At 52.9% G+C, this 16,919-nt stretch overlaps 1 protein-coding gene across 2 annotated transcripts in view; it reads right to left on the reverse strand.

Annotated features, from left to right (window-relative positions):
* KCNIP3 (potassium voltage-gated channel interacting protein 3) overlaps positions 1 to 16,919 on the reverse strand; it is a 72,312-nt gene that overhangs the window by 10,405 nt on the left and 44,988 nt on the right. The window contains exon 1 of one of the 2 annotated variants that reach the window (XM_065891676.1): positions 12,756 to 12,858. The exons of the other annotated variant lie outside the window; for it this stretch is intronic. Within the exon in view, the coding sequence (XP_065747748.1) occupies positions 12,756 to 12,858 (103 nt within the window). Of the gene's footprint in view, positions 1 to 12,755; positions 12,859 to 16,919 lie in introns of those variants that run through there. 2 annotated transcript variants of the gene reach the window in all.

Genomic DNA, 16,919 nt, shown 5'->3' on the forward strand with positions numbered 1-16,919 from the left:
AGAAAAATCACAAAGAGAATTTTGAAATATTTTGAATTAAATGATAATGAAAACAACATACCATAATTTTCTGGATGCAGGTAAATCTGTGTTTAGAAGGAAATTTTTAGCTTTACATTCCTTTATTAGAAAAGAAGATAGGTGTAAAGCCAGTGATATAAGCTTCTAGAATCTAAAAATAAGAGCAAATTAAACTCAAAGTTATAAGAAAGGACATGATAAAAATAAGAGTAGAAATTAATGAAAAAGGAAACAGGCAAACATAGAGAAAAAGCAATAAGGTCATTTAGAAACTCAACAGGCAAGTCATAGACTGGAAAATATATCTGCAGTACGCATATCTGGCAAAGACTCATTTCCAGAATATAGAAAGCACTCCTGCCAATCAACAGAAATAAGACTTAATAACTCAATTTTTAAAATAGGCAAAAGACTAGACCGCTTCACAAAAGAGACACAACTGGTCAATAAGCACAGGAAAAGATGGTTGACAGCATTCATTGTCAAAGAAATGCAGATATTCCAACGCACAATACCCAAGGATCTATCATTTCAAAAACACCGACAACACCAAATGTTGGTGAAGATGTGGAGCAACTGGAACTCTCATATAATATATTGTCCGGGAAAGCGTAAAATGGTGTAACCATCTTGGAGAACTGCTTGGCAGATCCTTATAAAGTCAAACATACATCAACCTTATAACCTATTTACCTAGGACAGATGAAGACATACGTCCACAAACAGACCTGTACGAGAATATTTATAGTAGCTTTATTAATAACAGTCCCAAACTGGAAACTACTCAATCAACAGAAGAATGGAACTGTGGCACATTCACATAACAGAAGAGTATATTCCATTTAAAAAAGGATGAACTACTGATATATACAACAACGTGGATGCATCTCAAAAATTATGCTCAGAAAAAAGCAGAGATAAAAGAGTTCATACTTTATGATTCCACTTATATGAAATTACAGGACAAGTAACAGTAATGCATGGCATTAGAAAGCAGTACAGCAGGTGGTGGTTAAAAGGGTGTATACAGTTGTCAAAATTTACTGAACTGAACATTTAATATCTGTGCATTGTATTGTATGTAAGTTATACCTCAATTAAAAAAACATACTGCCTAGACTTTGGTCATGGTGGGGTAGTGAGTGTTAGACTCGCCTTCCCACCACAATCAACTTGAAAACTGGAAGAAATATGTGAGGCAAGTATTAGCAGGCTTTGGACTACAGCACAGGACTACAATCTTTGGGAGGAAGGAAACATATGAAGTGAGCTCCACGTTCACCCTGGATATGGGCTGGGGATGCTTTCTGTGACGTGGGGAAATGCTGATGAGGTAGAGATCAGAGTTTGGGGCTGCTGAGACAGATGGACTTGCAGAGCAGCATTCTGGAGAGGAGGGAACTGCACAGAGACGGGGTCCCAGAAGTCTGTGTGGCATTTCCCTTGGGGCTTTGGCCAAGAGCTGGGCTACACGTGTTCTGAATGAGACTCCGTAAGGCCCAGCTGTGAGTAGCTGTTGGGGGGTAGTAGGACAGAGACCTGAAAAGACATATCAGAGTTCATGCAATGATGAATCAAGTTGGGAGTTCTGGTTCATCTAGAATGGAGATACTTCCCTATGAACTTCAGGCATTCAGCTGAAACCCCAGAAAGGCCATGCCTTGGGAGAAAGCACCATGCTCTAGAACTAAGAACAAAGTTAAAACAAACCTATTATAACAAAGTCTAAAATAAAGTCTGTGCTGATGAAGGGATCTGCCAGGAATTTAAGTGCCTGTCAAACTAAAATTCAATGACTTTATGTGAAGATAATATAGTCCAGATTCCCTACAATATATCACCCATAGTAGCCATCATATAATAAAAAATGAAAAGACACGAGAAGCAGGAAAACGTAACCCAAATGATCAAGAGATAAAGCAGCCACCAGAATTAACAGGTTTTTAAATTATTAGAATTATTAAGTTTAAAACAATTACTACCAATACATTGAAAGTATTAAGGGAAAGAAAAGTGAACAGATGGGAATCTTAGCAGAGAAGTAAAAACTATTTAAAAAAACAAAAAAAAAGAACCAAATGGAACTTCTAAACCTGAAAAAAACCTCAACATCTAAAAAAAAAATTCACTTGGGGCTTCCCTGGTGGCGCAGTGGTTGAGAGTCCGCCTGCCGATGCAGGGGACTCGGGTTTGCGCCCCGGTCTGGGAGGATCCCGCATGCCGCGGAGCGGCTGGGCCCGTGGGCCGTGGCCGCTGGGCCTGCGCGTCCGGGGCCTGTGCTCCGCAGCGGGAGAGGCCGCAGCAGTGAGAGGCCCGCATACTGCAAAAAAAAAAAAGAGGCCACGTAACGTATGACTCCAATTATATGACATTCTGGAGAAGATAAAATTATAGAATATCACAGGGAAGGAGGATATATCAGAGGCTGCCAGAGGCTGGGGGGCAAGGGAGGGGGCTGACTACACATGGGGCAGCATGAGGAGATTTTTTGTGGTGACAGAACTGTTCTATATCTTGACTGTGGTAGCGGTGACATGACTATCTTTTTGCCAAAATTCATGGACTGGACATCAAAAAAAAAAAAAGGCAAAGTGTACTCTATGTAAATTAGAAAAAGTAAAAATAAAATAAAACTTAGAATAATTGCCTCTAGGCAAAGAGGGAAAGGAGGGGATAAAAGGGAAAAAATAAATAAACAAGAGATGGGTTTTAAGTGGGTCAAGACTGATATTGTCCCGTGAAGTTAATAGTCAATTAACTTAATCCTCTGCCCCTGGGGGCCAAAAAATAAGACAAAAATCCCAAACCAGCTGCTATTTCTTTCATCGAAAATCCAGAAAACAAAACTCCATTGACCCTACTTTCCCCTCAAGCTAGTGTCTTTTTCTGTCCTTTAACACTTCCTCTCCTCCTAGTCTCCCTTGATCTTACTTCTGTGGGGCATCTGCCCCACCGCGCCACGCAAACTGCTTTTCTAAGATCACAGTGATCTCCATATTGCTAATCCAGTGATCAGTACAGTCTTCTTGATTCCTAAATCATACAAGGACAACACAAGAATGAAAAGTAGTGACAACATGGATGAACTTTGAGGATATTATGTGAAGCGAAGTAAGTCAGACATAGAAAGACAAATACTGTATGATCTCACTTATATGTGGAATCTAAAAAAAGGCCAAACTCAAAGAAACAGAGAGTAGATTGGTGGTTGCCAGGAGACGGTGGGGGGGTGTGTGCGGTGGGGATTGAGGGATGGGGAGATGTTGGTCAAAGGGTACAAGAATAAGTTCTGGGGCTTTCCTGGTAGCTCAGCAGTTAAGAATCCACCTGCCGAGGCAGGGGACGTGGGTTCGAGCCCTGGTCCGGGAAGATCCCACATGCCGCGGAGCAACTAAGCCCGTGTGCCACAACTACTGAGCCTGCGCTCTAGAGCCCGCAAGCCACAACTACTGAGCCCGTGTGCCACAACTACTGAAGCCCGTGTGCCTAGAGCCCATGCTCCGTAACAAGGGAAGCCACTGCTCGCCGCAACTAGAGAAAGTCCACGCGCAGCAATGAAGACCCAACGCAGCCAAAAGTAAATAGATAAATAAATTTAAAGAAAAAAAAATGTAACTACCCAAAAGAAAAAAAAAGAATAAGTTCTGGGGATCTGTAGTACAGCATGGGGACTACAGTTAGCAAAACTGTATTGTATACTTGAAAGTTGCTAGGGGAGCAGATCTTAATTGCTCTCACCACGATAACAACAAAAATGGTAATTATGTGAGGTGATGGATGTACCAACTAACTTTATTGGGGTGATCATTTCATAAACGTACACAATGCTACGTGTTAATTATATCTCAACACAGCTGGAAAAACAAATAAACAAAAAGAAAATTATGTGCCCATTTCACTTTTGAACATAGATGCAAAATCTTAAACCAAATGTCAGGTAACTGAATCCAACTGTATTTTTTTTTTTTAAGTACACCAGGATCAAGAAGGTTTTATTTGTAAGAGTATAAGGAGAGAAAATCATATGAAAATCCTAATACAGAAAAGGCATTTGATAAACCTCCACATCTATTTGTAATTAAATAAATAGACAAAAACTCTTAGCAAGCTAAGAATCAAAGGGGACTTTATTAACTTGATGCAGCTTATATTTGCAAAGCATATATTTATTTACAGACGATATTAGGTTTAACGGTAAAGGCTCAGACATATTTTCTTTAAGATTTGGGACAAGCCAAGGTTGGCCACAGTCACCACTAATTGATGTCTGGCCAATGCTCTAAGGAAATCTTGAAAAAGGCAAAAAAACCCCAAAAAACAACAACAACAAAAAACCCCAAACAGTGTAAGAGTTGGGAAGTATAAGATAAAACTAACACTATTTATAGATGGTATGGTCCCTAGAGTGACAAAAAGAATCAATATACCTGAGGGTTCAGTAAGGGTGCCAGATACAAGATTAATTTATGAAAATCAATAGCAATTTTCTACACCAGTAATAACCACCTAAAAATAATAAAAAAGATAACATTCATAATAGCAATAAAAATTAAAAGTACCTAAGTATTAAGCAAACCTCGAAGGACTGCTGTATAGAAAGGTAATCTGAATAAACGAGACATTCTATTTTAGATAGGGCCATAATAACATTATAAAGATGCTATTTCTCCTGCAATAAACCGTACATTCAACACCATCTCAAAAATCCAGTTGGATTTTTTGAAGACCTTGATAAATTTACTCTGAAATGTATAACGAGGAATTAAAAAATCCATGAAAATCTAGAAAGGAAGAGTAAAGAGGGGGTGTTCCCTATCAGATACTAACACACATTCATAATCACTGAGATAACAATTGTGAGGCTGGTACAAGAACGGACGACAACTCCATCCTGTGGGTGCTCATGCCGAAACCCTGGGCATAGACCTTCCTCCCGACGCTCAATCCCCACGCAAACCCTGCCAGCGCTACCCTCAACCTGCACCTGCCTCTGAGCCCCTCTCCCACCTCCACTGCCCCCACCAGGCTCCAGGGCTCCATCATCTCTCCTGGCTTCTCTCCCTGCTTCTGCCCTGGATCCCATCAGTCTATTTTTGAAATCGTGCTGGAGGAAGCTGCTGAAGACATATCCTCAGGTACCCCTCCATGCTACAACCTCCTGCACCAAAGTCCTTAAATGGCCAATAAATGTGCTCCCCCGCCCCCAGCTCTGACCTCATCTCCCAGGTCCCTCCCTTTGCTCCCCCGCCTTCAGCCACGCTGGCCCCTCTGGCCCCTCACACCCACCAGGCACACTCCCTTGCTCTTCTCTCAGGCTCGAATGCTCCTCCCTTGAAACCCACATTTCTTTCAGGCCTCTGATCTATCATAACCTCCTCAGGGGTGTCACACACACCCCGTGTTCCTATCTATCCCCCGTCTCTGCTTTACTTTCTTCCTTTGGCCATGACTCCCGGGCATATGCATATTCCTCTGTTTACTGGTGCGATGGACAGAACTGTGTCCCTCTCTCCCCAACACATATATTTAAGCCCTAACCCCCAAGGTGATGAGGTCTTTAGGAGGTAATTAAGGTTAAATGAGGTTATAAAGGTGGGGTCCTAATCCAATAGGTTATGGTGACCTTATAAGAAGAAGAGTGATTTCCCCCTCCAACATGAGGGGGAGGAAAGGCCATGTGAGGACACGGCAAGAAGGTGGCCATCTGCACGCCAAGAAGAGAGGCCTCACCAGAAGCCAACCCTGCTGGCACCTTGATCGGGGACTTCCGGTCTCCAGAATTGTGAGAAAATACATTTCTGCTATTTAAGGCCCCCGGTGCGTGCTATTCTGTTGTAGCAGCCCGAGCAGAACAAGACGGCTCTCTGCTGCATCCAACCCTGCAACAGTACCTGTATGTGGGGCACGCTCTGTAGCACATGCTGGACGGGCGGATCCCCCACAGCTATGTTTGCTTGGGTGGGTTCATGGATTATTGCCTTGGGGGTCAATTTTAACGTCTCTAGTCCAGGCTTACCTCCTGAAGCAACGTGCTGTGTGGTTCACACCTGTTGGGCAGGGAGTGGGTGGGGAATCAGAGAGAAAGGTGATACTCCAAGACTCAGGTGCAATGACAGCACGGTCAAAGGGCACCCTGGGCAGAGGGTCCAAGGTGAGCCAAGGGATATATGGGCATGGGAGCCACGGAAGGGCCAGAGCGGCCACTCTGGCCTTGGGTGTCAAATGAGGTGACACAGAAAAGAGAGACCTGCAGAAGGTGTCAGGAAGGAAGAAGCCACTGCCCCTGGCTACCAAGTGGACCAGGGCTGGGCGGGCAGAGCCAAGGATGACCTCATGTTTCTGACCTGGGAGACTAAGTGACTGCTGGTGCCTTCCACCAAGACACGGGTGTTAATTACCCAGAACTGGAAGATAAGGCAGGAAGATCGCCGAGGGCTTCTCAACGTCACACTAGAACACTTGCTTTAGGCAACTCTGCTCGACTTATTTTCTATCCAACAGAGCCCAGGTGCTGCGAAGCTAGATGTCAACCAGACTGATAAGTTGCAAATGACTTGTGTCCGCTAGGGACGGAATGATTTCCATCCTTGGAAAATACGGCCCTTAAAGTTACTGGCTATTAATTTGCCCTTTGGGACATCAACCAGTTTTGATTCCTATGTAGCATCAGTCTCTGAAACAGCTTTGCTCTCCTGCTTGTTCCCTAAACAAGTGAGAGTCAAGTTTTTAACTTTGACACTTGCACTTGGGCCGGCAGAATACAAGAGGCAGGGGAAATCCCTCCTGTTTCTTGGTTTGGGAAATAGCTACCAGTTCTCTACGCCCACCCGACTCCCAGGCTCTGTGGACCCTTCCCCACCCTCCTTCCTGAGGAGCTGACTGCCCCTTCCTCCAGAAGCCCGATTCCACAGCATCCTGCCCAGCCCGCTGGCCTCGCTGGGCTCTGTGGGGTGTCGTCTCAGGAGCAGGGAGCCCGGTTCCTTCTTGACGCCCACAGCGTCAGGCCGGGTACCAGGGACCCTACCTGCTCCCAGGGGCGCTGGAGGCCTCTCCTGGCTCTTGCACAGGAGAAATCCACAGGTTCCTCCCTCTTTGGTTAGTTTCAGTGGAGACGCAGCCAGATCTCTTAGGAGCTGCCCAAGACATCACACCCTCCTCCTGCAATCACAGGTGCGCCGGCGATGAATGGACCTAAACAGCCACCTGCACGGCTTTCCTCAACACACCGAGGAGCCTTGTTTGGCTAAACTGTGAAGTCAACCTGCCTCTATCATCTCCCTGCGCTCAGCCCTCCCCTCCCCTCTCTAGGGGCTAGTCCGGGGCCATCCCCTCCCCATTAAGTAGTATTCATTGATAACCAGAGGGTCAGCAATACAGATTTCACCTCTCTGTCAAACAAGCATTTTGTCAAAGGAGTGAAAGCATGAGGCTTGAAGAGAATTGTTTTAAGGCTAAACGTCTCAAGGTCGTACCATAGCCTGATAGGTTACAAACCAGGCTTTCTTCCCACTGCGTAAAAGTCTCAGTCCCTGTTCCCATCCCCCACTCCACGCAGCCCCCTCTGCGCAGGACCCACCTGCAGGGGCTCGGGAAAGGTGGCTCCGAGTCTTTCATTCTCTGAGCCAAGGGCACCAGGTACTGGGTGAGGGGCGCTTTTCACCTGCCCCCATGCAGGAGCCTTCCCACAACCCTGGCTGCCCCGACACTTCTGCGAGGCTTCCCACTAGGCTGCTTCTCCTGCCAGCCAGCACCCAGCTTTGCTTCCCTTGGCAGCAAAACTCCAAGCTGCTGTCCACCCTTGATGGCTCCGGCCCCTCTTGAACCCAGTTGGCGGATCTCATCCCTCACTCTCTGCTGGTCAAGCGACACCTAGATCTTGGGGTCCCACAGAGAAGCCCCAGGGACTGCCGTGGGGTAAGGGGAGGCCTGTGTAGCAAGACTCCCTTCTCAATCTGAGCAGTGCCCTTTCTATGTGTCGGGGGTCCAGGCTTCTAAGTAAGGCTTCCTTTGAGGTTCCATCAAGCTGCTTTGAAACCTCTGACCGTGTCTAGATGTGCAACCGTCGAGGCACTGACTTGGGGAGGTGGGGAGGGGGCCTTGCCTAAGTCCCCCAGCCCACAGCAACATCAGGCCTGGGCTCCAGCCCACCTCCCTTTCTTGCAGGCGCCACCCACACAGAGCCTGCCTCTCTCCTTCCTTTTCCCGGGCCCGGGGGCCCAGGAGCCTGGACCTTACAGAGCACACAGTGAAGGACACCCGCCGTGGTGAAGTGCCTGTCAAGTGCATCCTCCCGTCACTAACTTCTAATCCACAGGTTAGTGATGTGTGACCCTGGGGGGAATTCGGGCTGGGACATTTTTGGTAAGAAATGACGAGAGCTAACACATACAGCACTTACTCCATGCCAGGCCCTGCTTTATGAGCTCTGCGCACATTCATGCAGCTCTACGGGGGAGACCTTTCCCGCTTGGGATATGAACCCAGACAGCTGCCTCCACTTTGGACTCCTGACACCTGCAGTGTAGGAGGCTAGGACACAGAGCTGTGTCCAAAGCCGCCCTAGCCGTGCAGAGTCAGAGATGCATCCAGGACGGGTGCGCCAGAGTTCGAAAAGGTACGAGCCTCAGTTTCCTCATCTGTAAAGTGGGCCTGCTGTTGAGGACCCAATTATGATGTGTATAAAGTGCCTAGAGCAGAGAGCGCTCACTAGATGCCGGCTACTGTCACTGTCATTAGCATCCCAGATCTGGAAACTCTGCCCAGGGGCTGCAGGAGTCTTGAGGGACTTGCAGTTTACCAAGAGTGGTGGACTCCGCCAAGGAGAAGGGAATCCAGGATGCTCGGAACATCACCACGCCCTCAGCAAAGGTAGCAGAGGGTGCGGGGGGAAGAAGAGCAGGAGAAGGGGTAGGAGGAACAGCAGACCCGTGGGCCTGCTCCAAGCCAAGAGTCGCCTGTGGACCCACCAGGCTCCCAGGTCACCTTTGCAAGGCCAGGCCCCCATGGGCAGCTGTGCAGAGGGCAGCTGCAGAGGACTGGGGCCACCACTCAGAGGGAGCAACAGGGTGGTGGGCCAGGCTGTGCATATCTCTGCCGTGGGCACTACTCTCTCTTGCTCTGTTCTCTACACCTACCTGTACTCAGGCCCTCACAATCCAGCCTCCTTGCCGCCACCCCAGCCAGAGGGACCCTTGCCTCAGACGGCATCCCCCAGGGCTGCCCTAAAGGGAGGGTCGAGATCCTGCATTGCTTGCATCCCTGGCAGCGTCACACTACCTGGCATACAATGGGTGCCCCACGACTGTGGCTGAAAATGGCATATGGTTTACACAGACTCAGCACCTGCTGTTTGCCAGGCAGTGCTGGGCACACACTCTGGGGCCACAAGTGTATGGACACAAGTCCGTGCCACCCTTGGAGAGCTCACATTTGGTGGGGACAGGGACGTAGAAAATTTCAGGACAGTGTCATCTAATACAACCTGAGCGGCAGGGATCCAGAAGGGTCAGGGAACGTTCCCAGGGGAGATGGTGCCTCTAATCCAACCTCCCACTTACAGACAAGGAAGCAGAGCTCAGATAGGAAAAGTGATCTTCCCAAGTTAATGACAGCAGGTCAGGGACCACATCAGAGCTGAAAGGCAGTTCTCCCAGCCCCAGGTCAGAATTCCTTCCAGAGCAAGGGTGCTCACCCTCACGACTGACGTTGGGCCTGACCATTCTTTACGGTGAGGGCTGCCTGTGCCTCACAGAATGCCTGTGCCTCTGCCCACTAGATGCCAGTGGTACCCTCCCTATCAACCGTGACATCCGAACGCCTCCAGACCTTACCAAACGTCCACTGAGGAGCAAAACTGCCCTCGGTCGAGAGCTACTAGTCTAGAACTTGGGAAATCTGAACCGAGATGAGAGAGACATTAGTCAAAGTCAAGCCCTGGGCCACAGATGTGGACGAAAAAGTCTGCTGTCAGGGCTGGGCCAGCCTTGCAAATAGGCACCAGGCTTACCAGCCCAGGCTCACTTTTTACCCGTGTGCCCGCACTTCTGAGATCCCTTAGATTTGCGTCTCGCTTGTAACTTTTTCGAAGTGCTTTAGCTCACCACACCCCTGGAGGTGTATAACAGAAAATATTCTGTTATTTTCCTCATTCTACAGATGAGGAAATTGAGGTTCCAGAAGCTTAGATGCACCAAAGTCACCCAGTGAGCTAGTGGCCAACCCCGGCTGGAACTCCCCCCCGATGGAGCCGCCCCAAGACAGAGACTGACAGGGCGGAGAGAAGAAGGTCTTTCAACTTCTGCATCTACTTCTGGAAGCCTGTGTCCCTAGAACTCAAATCCATTAGTTCCTAACAATCCCCAGGGGCACCGTAACTCTGGTCTCTTACAGATGAGAACTACGGAGGCTCAGAGAGGACAAGAGCACATCCAATTGCACACGAGAAGGCCTGGAGGGGAGCTGGGCGCTAGCCCTCTTCCCTCAGTGCCAGCTCACCTCCAGGCTGGGCCCGAAGGGTCTGGGCCGCTCCCAGGCCATGACTGCGCCCCCTAGACCCTGCCTGACCAGTGGGTCCTTCCAGGCACTTAGCGGGCACCACTCCCCATCAACATGGAACATCTGGTACTTATAACTCCCTCCCTCTGACGCAGGCAGGGGAGGCCTGAGTGAGAGAATGTTTTCATCTGTGAATCAGTTCTGCTATTAAGAGTAATCCTTCTATTGCTAATTATTGGTGATAGCAATGGTTCACACGTTTGTGCATTTATTACACACCAGGAACAATCCTGGGGGCCATTAAAGCCCTACTCACGAAAGTGTGCTGCAGCCCCACGGGGCAGGAGTTATTGGCCCCACTTTACAGATAGTCAAGCTGAGTTTCAGACAGGTTAAGGAGCTTTACGGCCAGTACGTGTGGGTGACGGGATCCCAACTCAGACCTGGTTGACTCTGAGGCTCTGTGCTTCTCCCACCGCAACGAGACCCCAGAACTCCAAGGGGCACAAATGGGCAAATATACCAGAAAAGACAAACTCATTAGAGCCTGAAGTGGGTTTTTTTAGCAAGTTGAATAAACCATCCGTAGTCTTACGCATCCAATCCACCCTGTAAAGAAATCCCTTCTCCTTAGAAATCACAAAGGTAAACTTCAGGCTGCCAGACCTGTGAGCATGGTGGGCTCGGTTAAGAAGGGTCTGTAGTACTAAGTAGAGTGAGCCTGGCTGCTGCCCCCTGGCCTCTGGTGGTCCCAGGAGGGCCCAGGAAATGGGGAAAGAGCAATGTAGTGGTTTCCCGAGTACCAACCACCCCACTGCAGTCTCCAGATGGGGAAAGGATAGGGGATAGTGGGCAGGCTAGTGCCCCCAGGAAACATGGGTCCTCAAGCACAGCAGTGTGGGATGCCCACCTACCCCTACCTGCATTGCCTATGGAGTCACCTGTCATAGATTCCTCCTGCCAGGGTCAGCATCCATCCAGCCAAGTGCAGGCCCAGTTTGGGCAATTTTCTTCCCCAACTAAAATGTGAAGTTCAAGGTGGCATTTCTCAGAACCCCCTTGAGCAAGTCCCTTCTCTCTCGGCCTCCTGAACTCACCCACAAAAGGTGTGATGCCGCCCAGTGGGTTCTGAAGGGCACATGGCCGTGGACTTCAGGTAAAGAACCAGCCCTGGGCTCTGAATGGAGCCGGGCCTTGCTTCCTGGCCCTGGGCCCCTTCCTGCCCTCAGCAGCCGTTTGCAGGGGGTTGGGGCGCATCCCTAGGCCAGAGAGAGGGGTTGTGGGGTAGTCCAGCGGCAAGGACAGGTTCTTCCTCCTCCCCTCTCTGGGCCTCTGGGTCTCAGTCCCAGGAGCTGGAGCCTGGCAAGGTCAGCAGAGTGCTGAGGCAGGCAGGATGCCCATCCTCCTCTGAGAGGACAGCAGGGGCACACAGGTGACAGGAACAGGACAGGCTGGCCCTTCCCCACAGTCCAGAGGGTCAGGGCGCAGAGGATAAGTTACAGGCCTGGTGGGTCAAGGTCCCCTTCACAATGGGTGTGCCCTGGAGGGGCTCCTTCTAACCTGCCCAGAAGTGGGAGGGAGGTACCTAGGGTTGGGAAGCAACTCTAAGGGTCCCTGTCAGGGGTCTCAGGGAAGCCATCAGTGTCTGAGTTAAGAGTAGGTCTGTCTCCTCAGTTAATATTTTATTGAGACCGAAACGTGGCGCCTGAGGGTTTGGTTACTTATCCCTGAGCCTTGCCTGGGGAAGGGGACTGTGGGCTAAGAGTCGAAGGAACGGCCCATCACTCAGCAGAGGTTTTATGTTACTCGCTGCTGCAGCCTGATGCCCTGGGCTGAGGGTCCTTCCTGTAATCTTCACCCTGTGCCACCCCCCACCACCGGGCGGCCAAGCCGGCCGTGCTCACTGGGGGCGGCTAAGACCGGCGGGCCTAGGACAGCCAGGGGTGCCCTCTCAAGGTGTCACCAGCATCTCACTCACACCCACCCCAAGCGCCGCGGCTCCATCCCCTCTGGAACTCTTCAGAGCCCGAGCCTTCTCTGCCCACTTAGTCCCAGGCCAGCCCCCCGGAGCCGGGAGGGGGCGGCGGCCGAGGCGGGCAGGGCCGCGGAGCGCAGCGTCCCTGAGGGCCGCTCCTCGCCGGACCCGGGAACCCGCACCCCGGAGCGCAAGTGCTGTTCCCTCCCCTCTGACCGCTGGCCCCCGGCGCAGGGCAGCGGAGGGGCGGGTGGCCGTGCATTACCTTCCATGGACATGGGCTCCAGGATGCCGAACTGCTTGAGGACGGCGATGAACAGCAGTACCACCACTGCCATGGCGCAGAGCTCCATGCCCTGGATGCCCATGGCGGCCCGGGCTACCTGGGGCCGGGGCGTGCCCCTCGCCCGCGCGCTGCCTCTGGAGGCACAGGGGCCGGTGCAGCCTGCCCGGCCTCTAGGGGAGACGGCGGCTCACATGCCCCAGGCAGGCGGCGCTGCGGGTGTCGGCGGGGCCGGGGCCCCGCGGAGGGCGGCGGCGGCGGCGGCGGCGGCGAGCTGGGACCGGCCAGGAGGTTGGACCCCGCGCGGCGGCCGAGCAGAGCGCAACTTTCCAAGTCAGCCGGCAAACTTCGAGGCGCGGCGGCGCGGAGCGCAGCTCGGGCAGCCGGCGCGGGCCAGAGGTGCCTCCATGCCCGGCGCGGGCGCTGCGCCTCTTTCGCCCCCTCTCCAGCCTCACGGGCTCCGGGGCGCGGGGTCTGCGGGGGTCCCGAGCGCTCCCGGGCGCTCCCGGCTGCCCCAGCCTCCATCGCGGCTCCCGGCGCGCTCATTGGCCTAGGCGCGGCGACCACCCGGGGAGGAGTCCCCTGCGGCCCCCCCCACCCCGCGCCAGCCCGGGAAGGGGCGGAGGGAGGCGGCCCCGCCCCGCACGGGCCAGCCCTCAGACGGAGTCTGGCTCCGAGCCACCGCTACCCGGCCAGCCCCCGGGAGGCCGCGCGGTCGGCGGTTTCACTGAACCGCCCGTGCAGGGTGGGGCCGAGTGGCTGGGCAGGGGGCCGGGGCCGGAGAGGAAGGGAGTCGCAGCGCCGCTCCCAGTGGGGAGTCGGGGCTCCCCTCTCCTGGCGGAGGAGCACTGAGCCTGGCCACCGCCAATCTCCGCCCGGCGGGCCAGCGCAGAGCTGGCCTTCGGAGGATCCGGGAAGCCCTCTCGCCCCAGGGTATTTCCCACAACCATCATTCCAAGGCCCGAGATTGAACTTGGCCCGCGTCTGGCCCCCGCTGAAAATGGAAAAGTTGGTATCCAAAGTTCAGGAAACCCGCATGCGCTCGAGGCTTTAGGAGGGAGTTGGGCTTTGGCATTAGAGTCTATGGAGCTGAGTTCAGATTCTGACTTTGCTGCGTGACCTTGGTCGAGTCACGGACTTGCCGCCGCCGCCTCCTCCTCCTCCTCCCCAAAGAGGGGCGGGTGCCTGCCTTTCCGGCTGTGGGAAAGAGCTGAGCGGATGCCAAGTGCTACGCGCGGGTAGCGCAAGGGAGTGCTAAATCGTTGTGGATCGATTTCTTCCAGCCCGGGGTCACTGGGTAGAAAAGGAAAGCCGCGGAAAGGAAGGAGAGAGGAAGGGGAGAGGAGGGGGCGTGGCAGGGCGGGGCCCGGAATCCTCCAAGCCCCCAAACTCCGGGACTTGAGGGCCGGAGCCGTGACTCTCTGCTGCCCTCCAGCGGGCGCTCCGCACCGCGGTGTCCTCACCAGCCCCAAGACTCCAGGCGCTGGAAGCGTGCGCTGCTGGGAACATCAAGTTCTCCTTTTCTCTGTTGTCTTAGTGGAGGGGGAAATCCAGCCCCGTACCACGCTTGTGAGCGTTAACCCTGTTTGGACCTGGGGCCTGAACAATAGCAGCTTCCATTTATGGAGCCTCTACTACCACTCTGTCATTCATTCAACAAATACTGAGAGTGTACTGCGTCCCAGGCGCAGGGGACAGGTCCCAGGGCAGGGCAGGGCGGGAAACCGCCGCGTGCGCCGCTGAGGGCCCCACAGGAGCTGCAAGCGAGCCAAGCCTTTAGCTTTACTTGTAATCCTTAAGGGCTCCCCCAGTGGGCATTCCTCTTCCCCCATTTTACAGGTGAGAAAACCGAGACCTAGAGGGTGGATTATGGAAGGGGACATAGGTGCAACCCAGGCCTGCTGGATGCCAGAGCAGGTGCTTTCCCAGGAAACCGCACTGCTCCTGGTGGAAGCCGAAGCAGGGAGAGGCTGTGACGTCGCTTTCCGCCTGTGCAGTTCAACCTCACTATTTAACGCACCTGCTGAAAAGACTGAGTTATTGGAGATATTTTTAAAGAACTGTAAATGCACAGCTTTCAATTCCATTTAAGTGGGCATGTGGTGCGTCTCCACTGACCAAAGGCAAGAGGTCTAAGTAGAGATGCTAACGATTGCAGGCGGATGTGGTTCTGTTAGAGCCCATGAGTTGCTTGTGTGTAAAAGTCTAGAAAGGTTAAAAAGCCTCCAGCCATCTAACTTACACACTCAAGTGCTGAGCAAGATCTAGCCTGTGTCGCAGCTCGTTCCCACCAGTCCTCGCTCGACAGCCTGGTTAAAAGCCCAGCGATGCGAAACCTCCCTAAGCCTGTTCCTCATCCGTAAAACGGGGGTGATAATCCAACCTCTCCAGGGGCTTGTAAAGGATTGAATAAGACGAGGACTGGCATGTGTCGCGGGCTCCAACGGGGGCGGGTCCTCCTGAGCTGCCAGCCCTGCTCCCTGCCTCAGTTTCCCCTGGTGCTCCCGAGCATCTCCCCTGTGAAAGCTTCAGTGACTGCCCATAAACACTGAGCTAGAAACGAGACATCGATCTCTGGCTCTGCGGTGTAAAATATTAACGACGCCTAAGTGGATACCGGGGCTGAGAGCAGAATGTCCGCTCGGCCTTGGCAGCCCGGGCCAGGGGCCTAATGGATGGGAAGCTGATTCCCCTGCTCGTTCAGTAGCCCGGGGCCTGCCAGCTCTGGGGCCAACCTAGGTCCACTGAGGCTGTGCTGGCAGACCTGTCACACCTCCTCTTGCCCAGGACCTAGAGAGGGGAGCTGGCAGACAATCCCCCAAGTCCCATACCTCCTCCCCACACCCATGAAGTGCCAGGCCAGGCCTTTCCCAGCTGCCTCTAGCTCCCCCCAGGGCGGAATTTGCCCTGGCATGCACTCACCCCTCCCCCACTCCCCAAAGGCAAGCTGGGTGTCGGCAGTGCTCCGTGCCAGCTCCCTGCCTTGGGGGAGAGGCAGGCTCAGGGGAGGGGCACAGACACAGAAATCTCTGCAGGGCAGGGGGCTGAGGGCTGCCACAGATGTAGAGAAATAAGAGGGAGCCACTGGCTCTTCCTCAGATGACGAGGGAAGCCTGGAGGGCCCTGAGCCCTCGCTGGAGGTCCCCGAGGCACTGGTGTCCTGATCTAACTTAGAACGTTTCAGAGACCCAGCTGCTTTGGAGCTGGGTAGGGTGCCCTCTAAACCTAGGCTTGCACCCCGATGCCTCAGGTTACGGTTTTCCTTTGTCCTGGAATTTTGGGGGGGGGGGTGGCCTGGAATATTTTTGATGCCACTCCAGTTCTGCCTCCAGGAAACCAGCCCGGATCACACCACCAACCGCCTGCACTAACCCTCTCTCCCCTGAACCCGCGAGGCCTCCGCTGCGTGGGCCACACCTTCTGCGCTGTGTGTCTCAGCTGTCAGCCCAGACATCTTCCGTGTCGTCCGCGCTGCCCCGCTGCTCTTGTGGGCGGGGACACTGTCAGTTTGGCCAAGATTCATTGGATGCCGCCTGCCTGCTGTTGCTGATCACCTAGCTGCCCAAGGATTTCAAGAGGTCTTTCGACTCTTAAGGGAGGAATGGGGACGGACACATGCTGTTTAGAGGGACACGTTGCCTGCAAACAGCCCAGCAAGTTAGTTATTCCTGTCCCAACTCTCTGGAGGGCAGGCCTCCCTTGGTTCTAGTACATTCTACTGGGCAGAGCAGGCGTTATGCCATTTATTCATCCTTCTCATATTTCATAACAACCAGACAAGAATTCCACAGGCCAAAGAAATGCCTCTAGGACTCCTCCCCGTGATGTCCCAGGGCTCCTCAAATGCAGCTCAGCCAAAGCCGAACACTCAGTCTTGCCCCACCCCAGCCCCTCCTCAAGCTCCCTGTCTCAACTGCTCAGGCCAGACCCCCGGCTCTTAGACGGGGCTCTGCCTGTCCCCGCTCCTGCCCAGTCCGTCACCTAGCTCTGGCACCGTGCCTCTTTCTCATCCATCTCTGCTCCTAGTGGCAACCGGCCCAGCCACGCCATCGTCCCTCTCCCCTGTACTCGCGACATCACCCGCTGCCCCAATGCCTCTCCCCACCTCCGCTCTGTCCTCCTATCTCTTCTCCATTCGGCAGCCAG

This window comes from Phocoena phocoena, chromosome 14 (assembly GCF_963924675.1).
Source record: "Phocoena phocoena chromosome 14, mPhoPho1.1, whole genome shotgun sequence".
Classification (NCBI taxonomy): domain Eukaryota; kingdom Metazoa; phylum Chordata; class Mammalia; order Artiodactyla; family Phocoenidae; genus Phocoena; species Phocoena phocoena.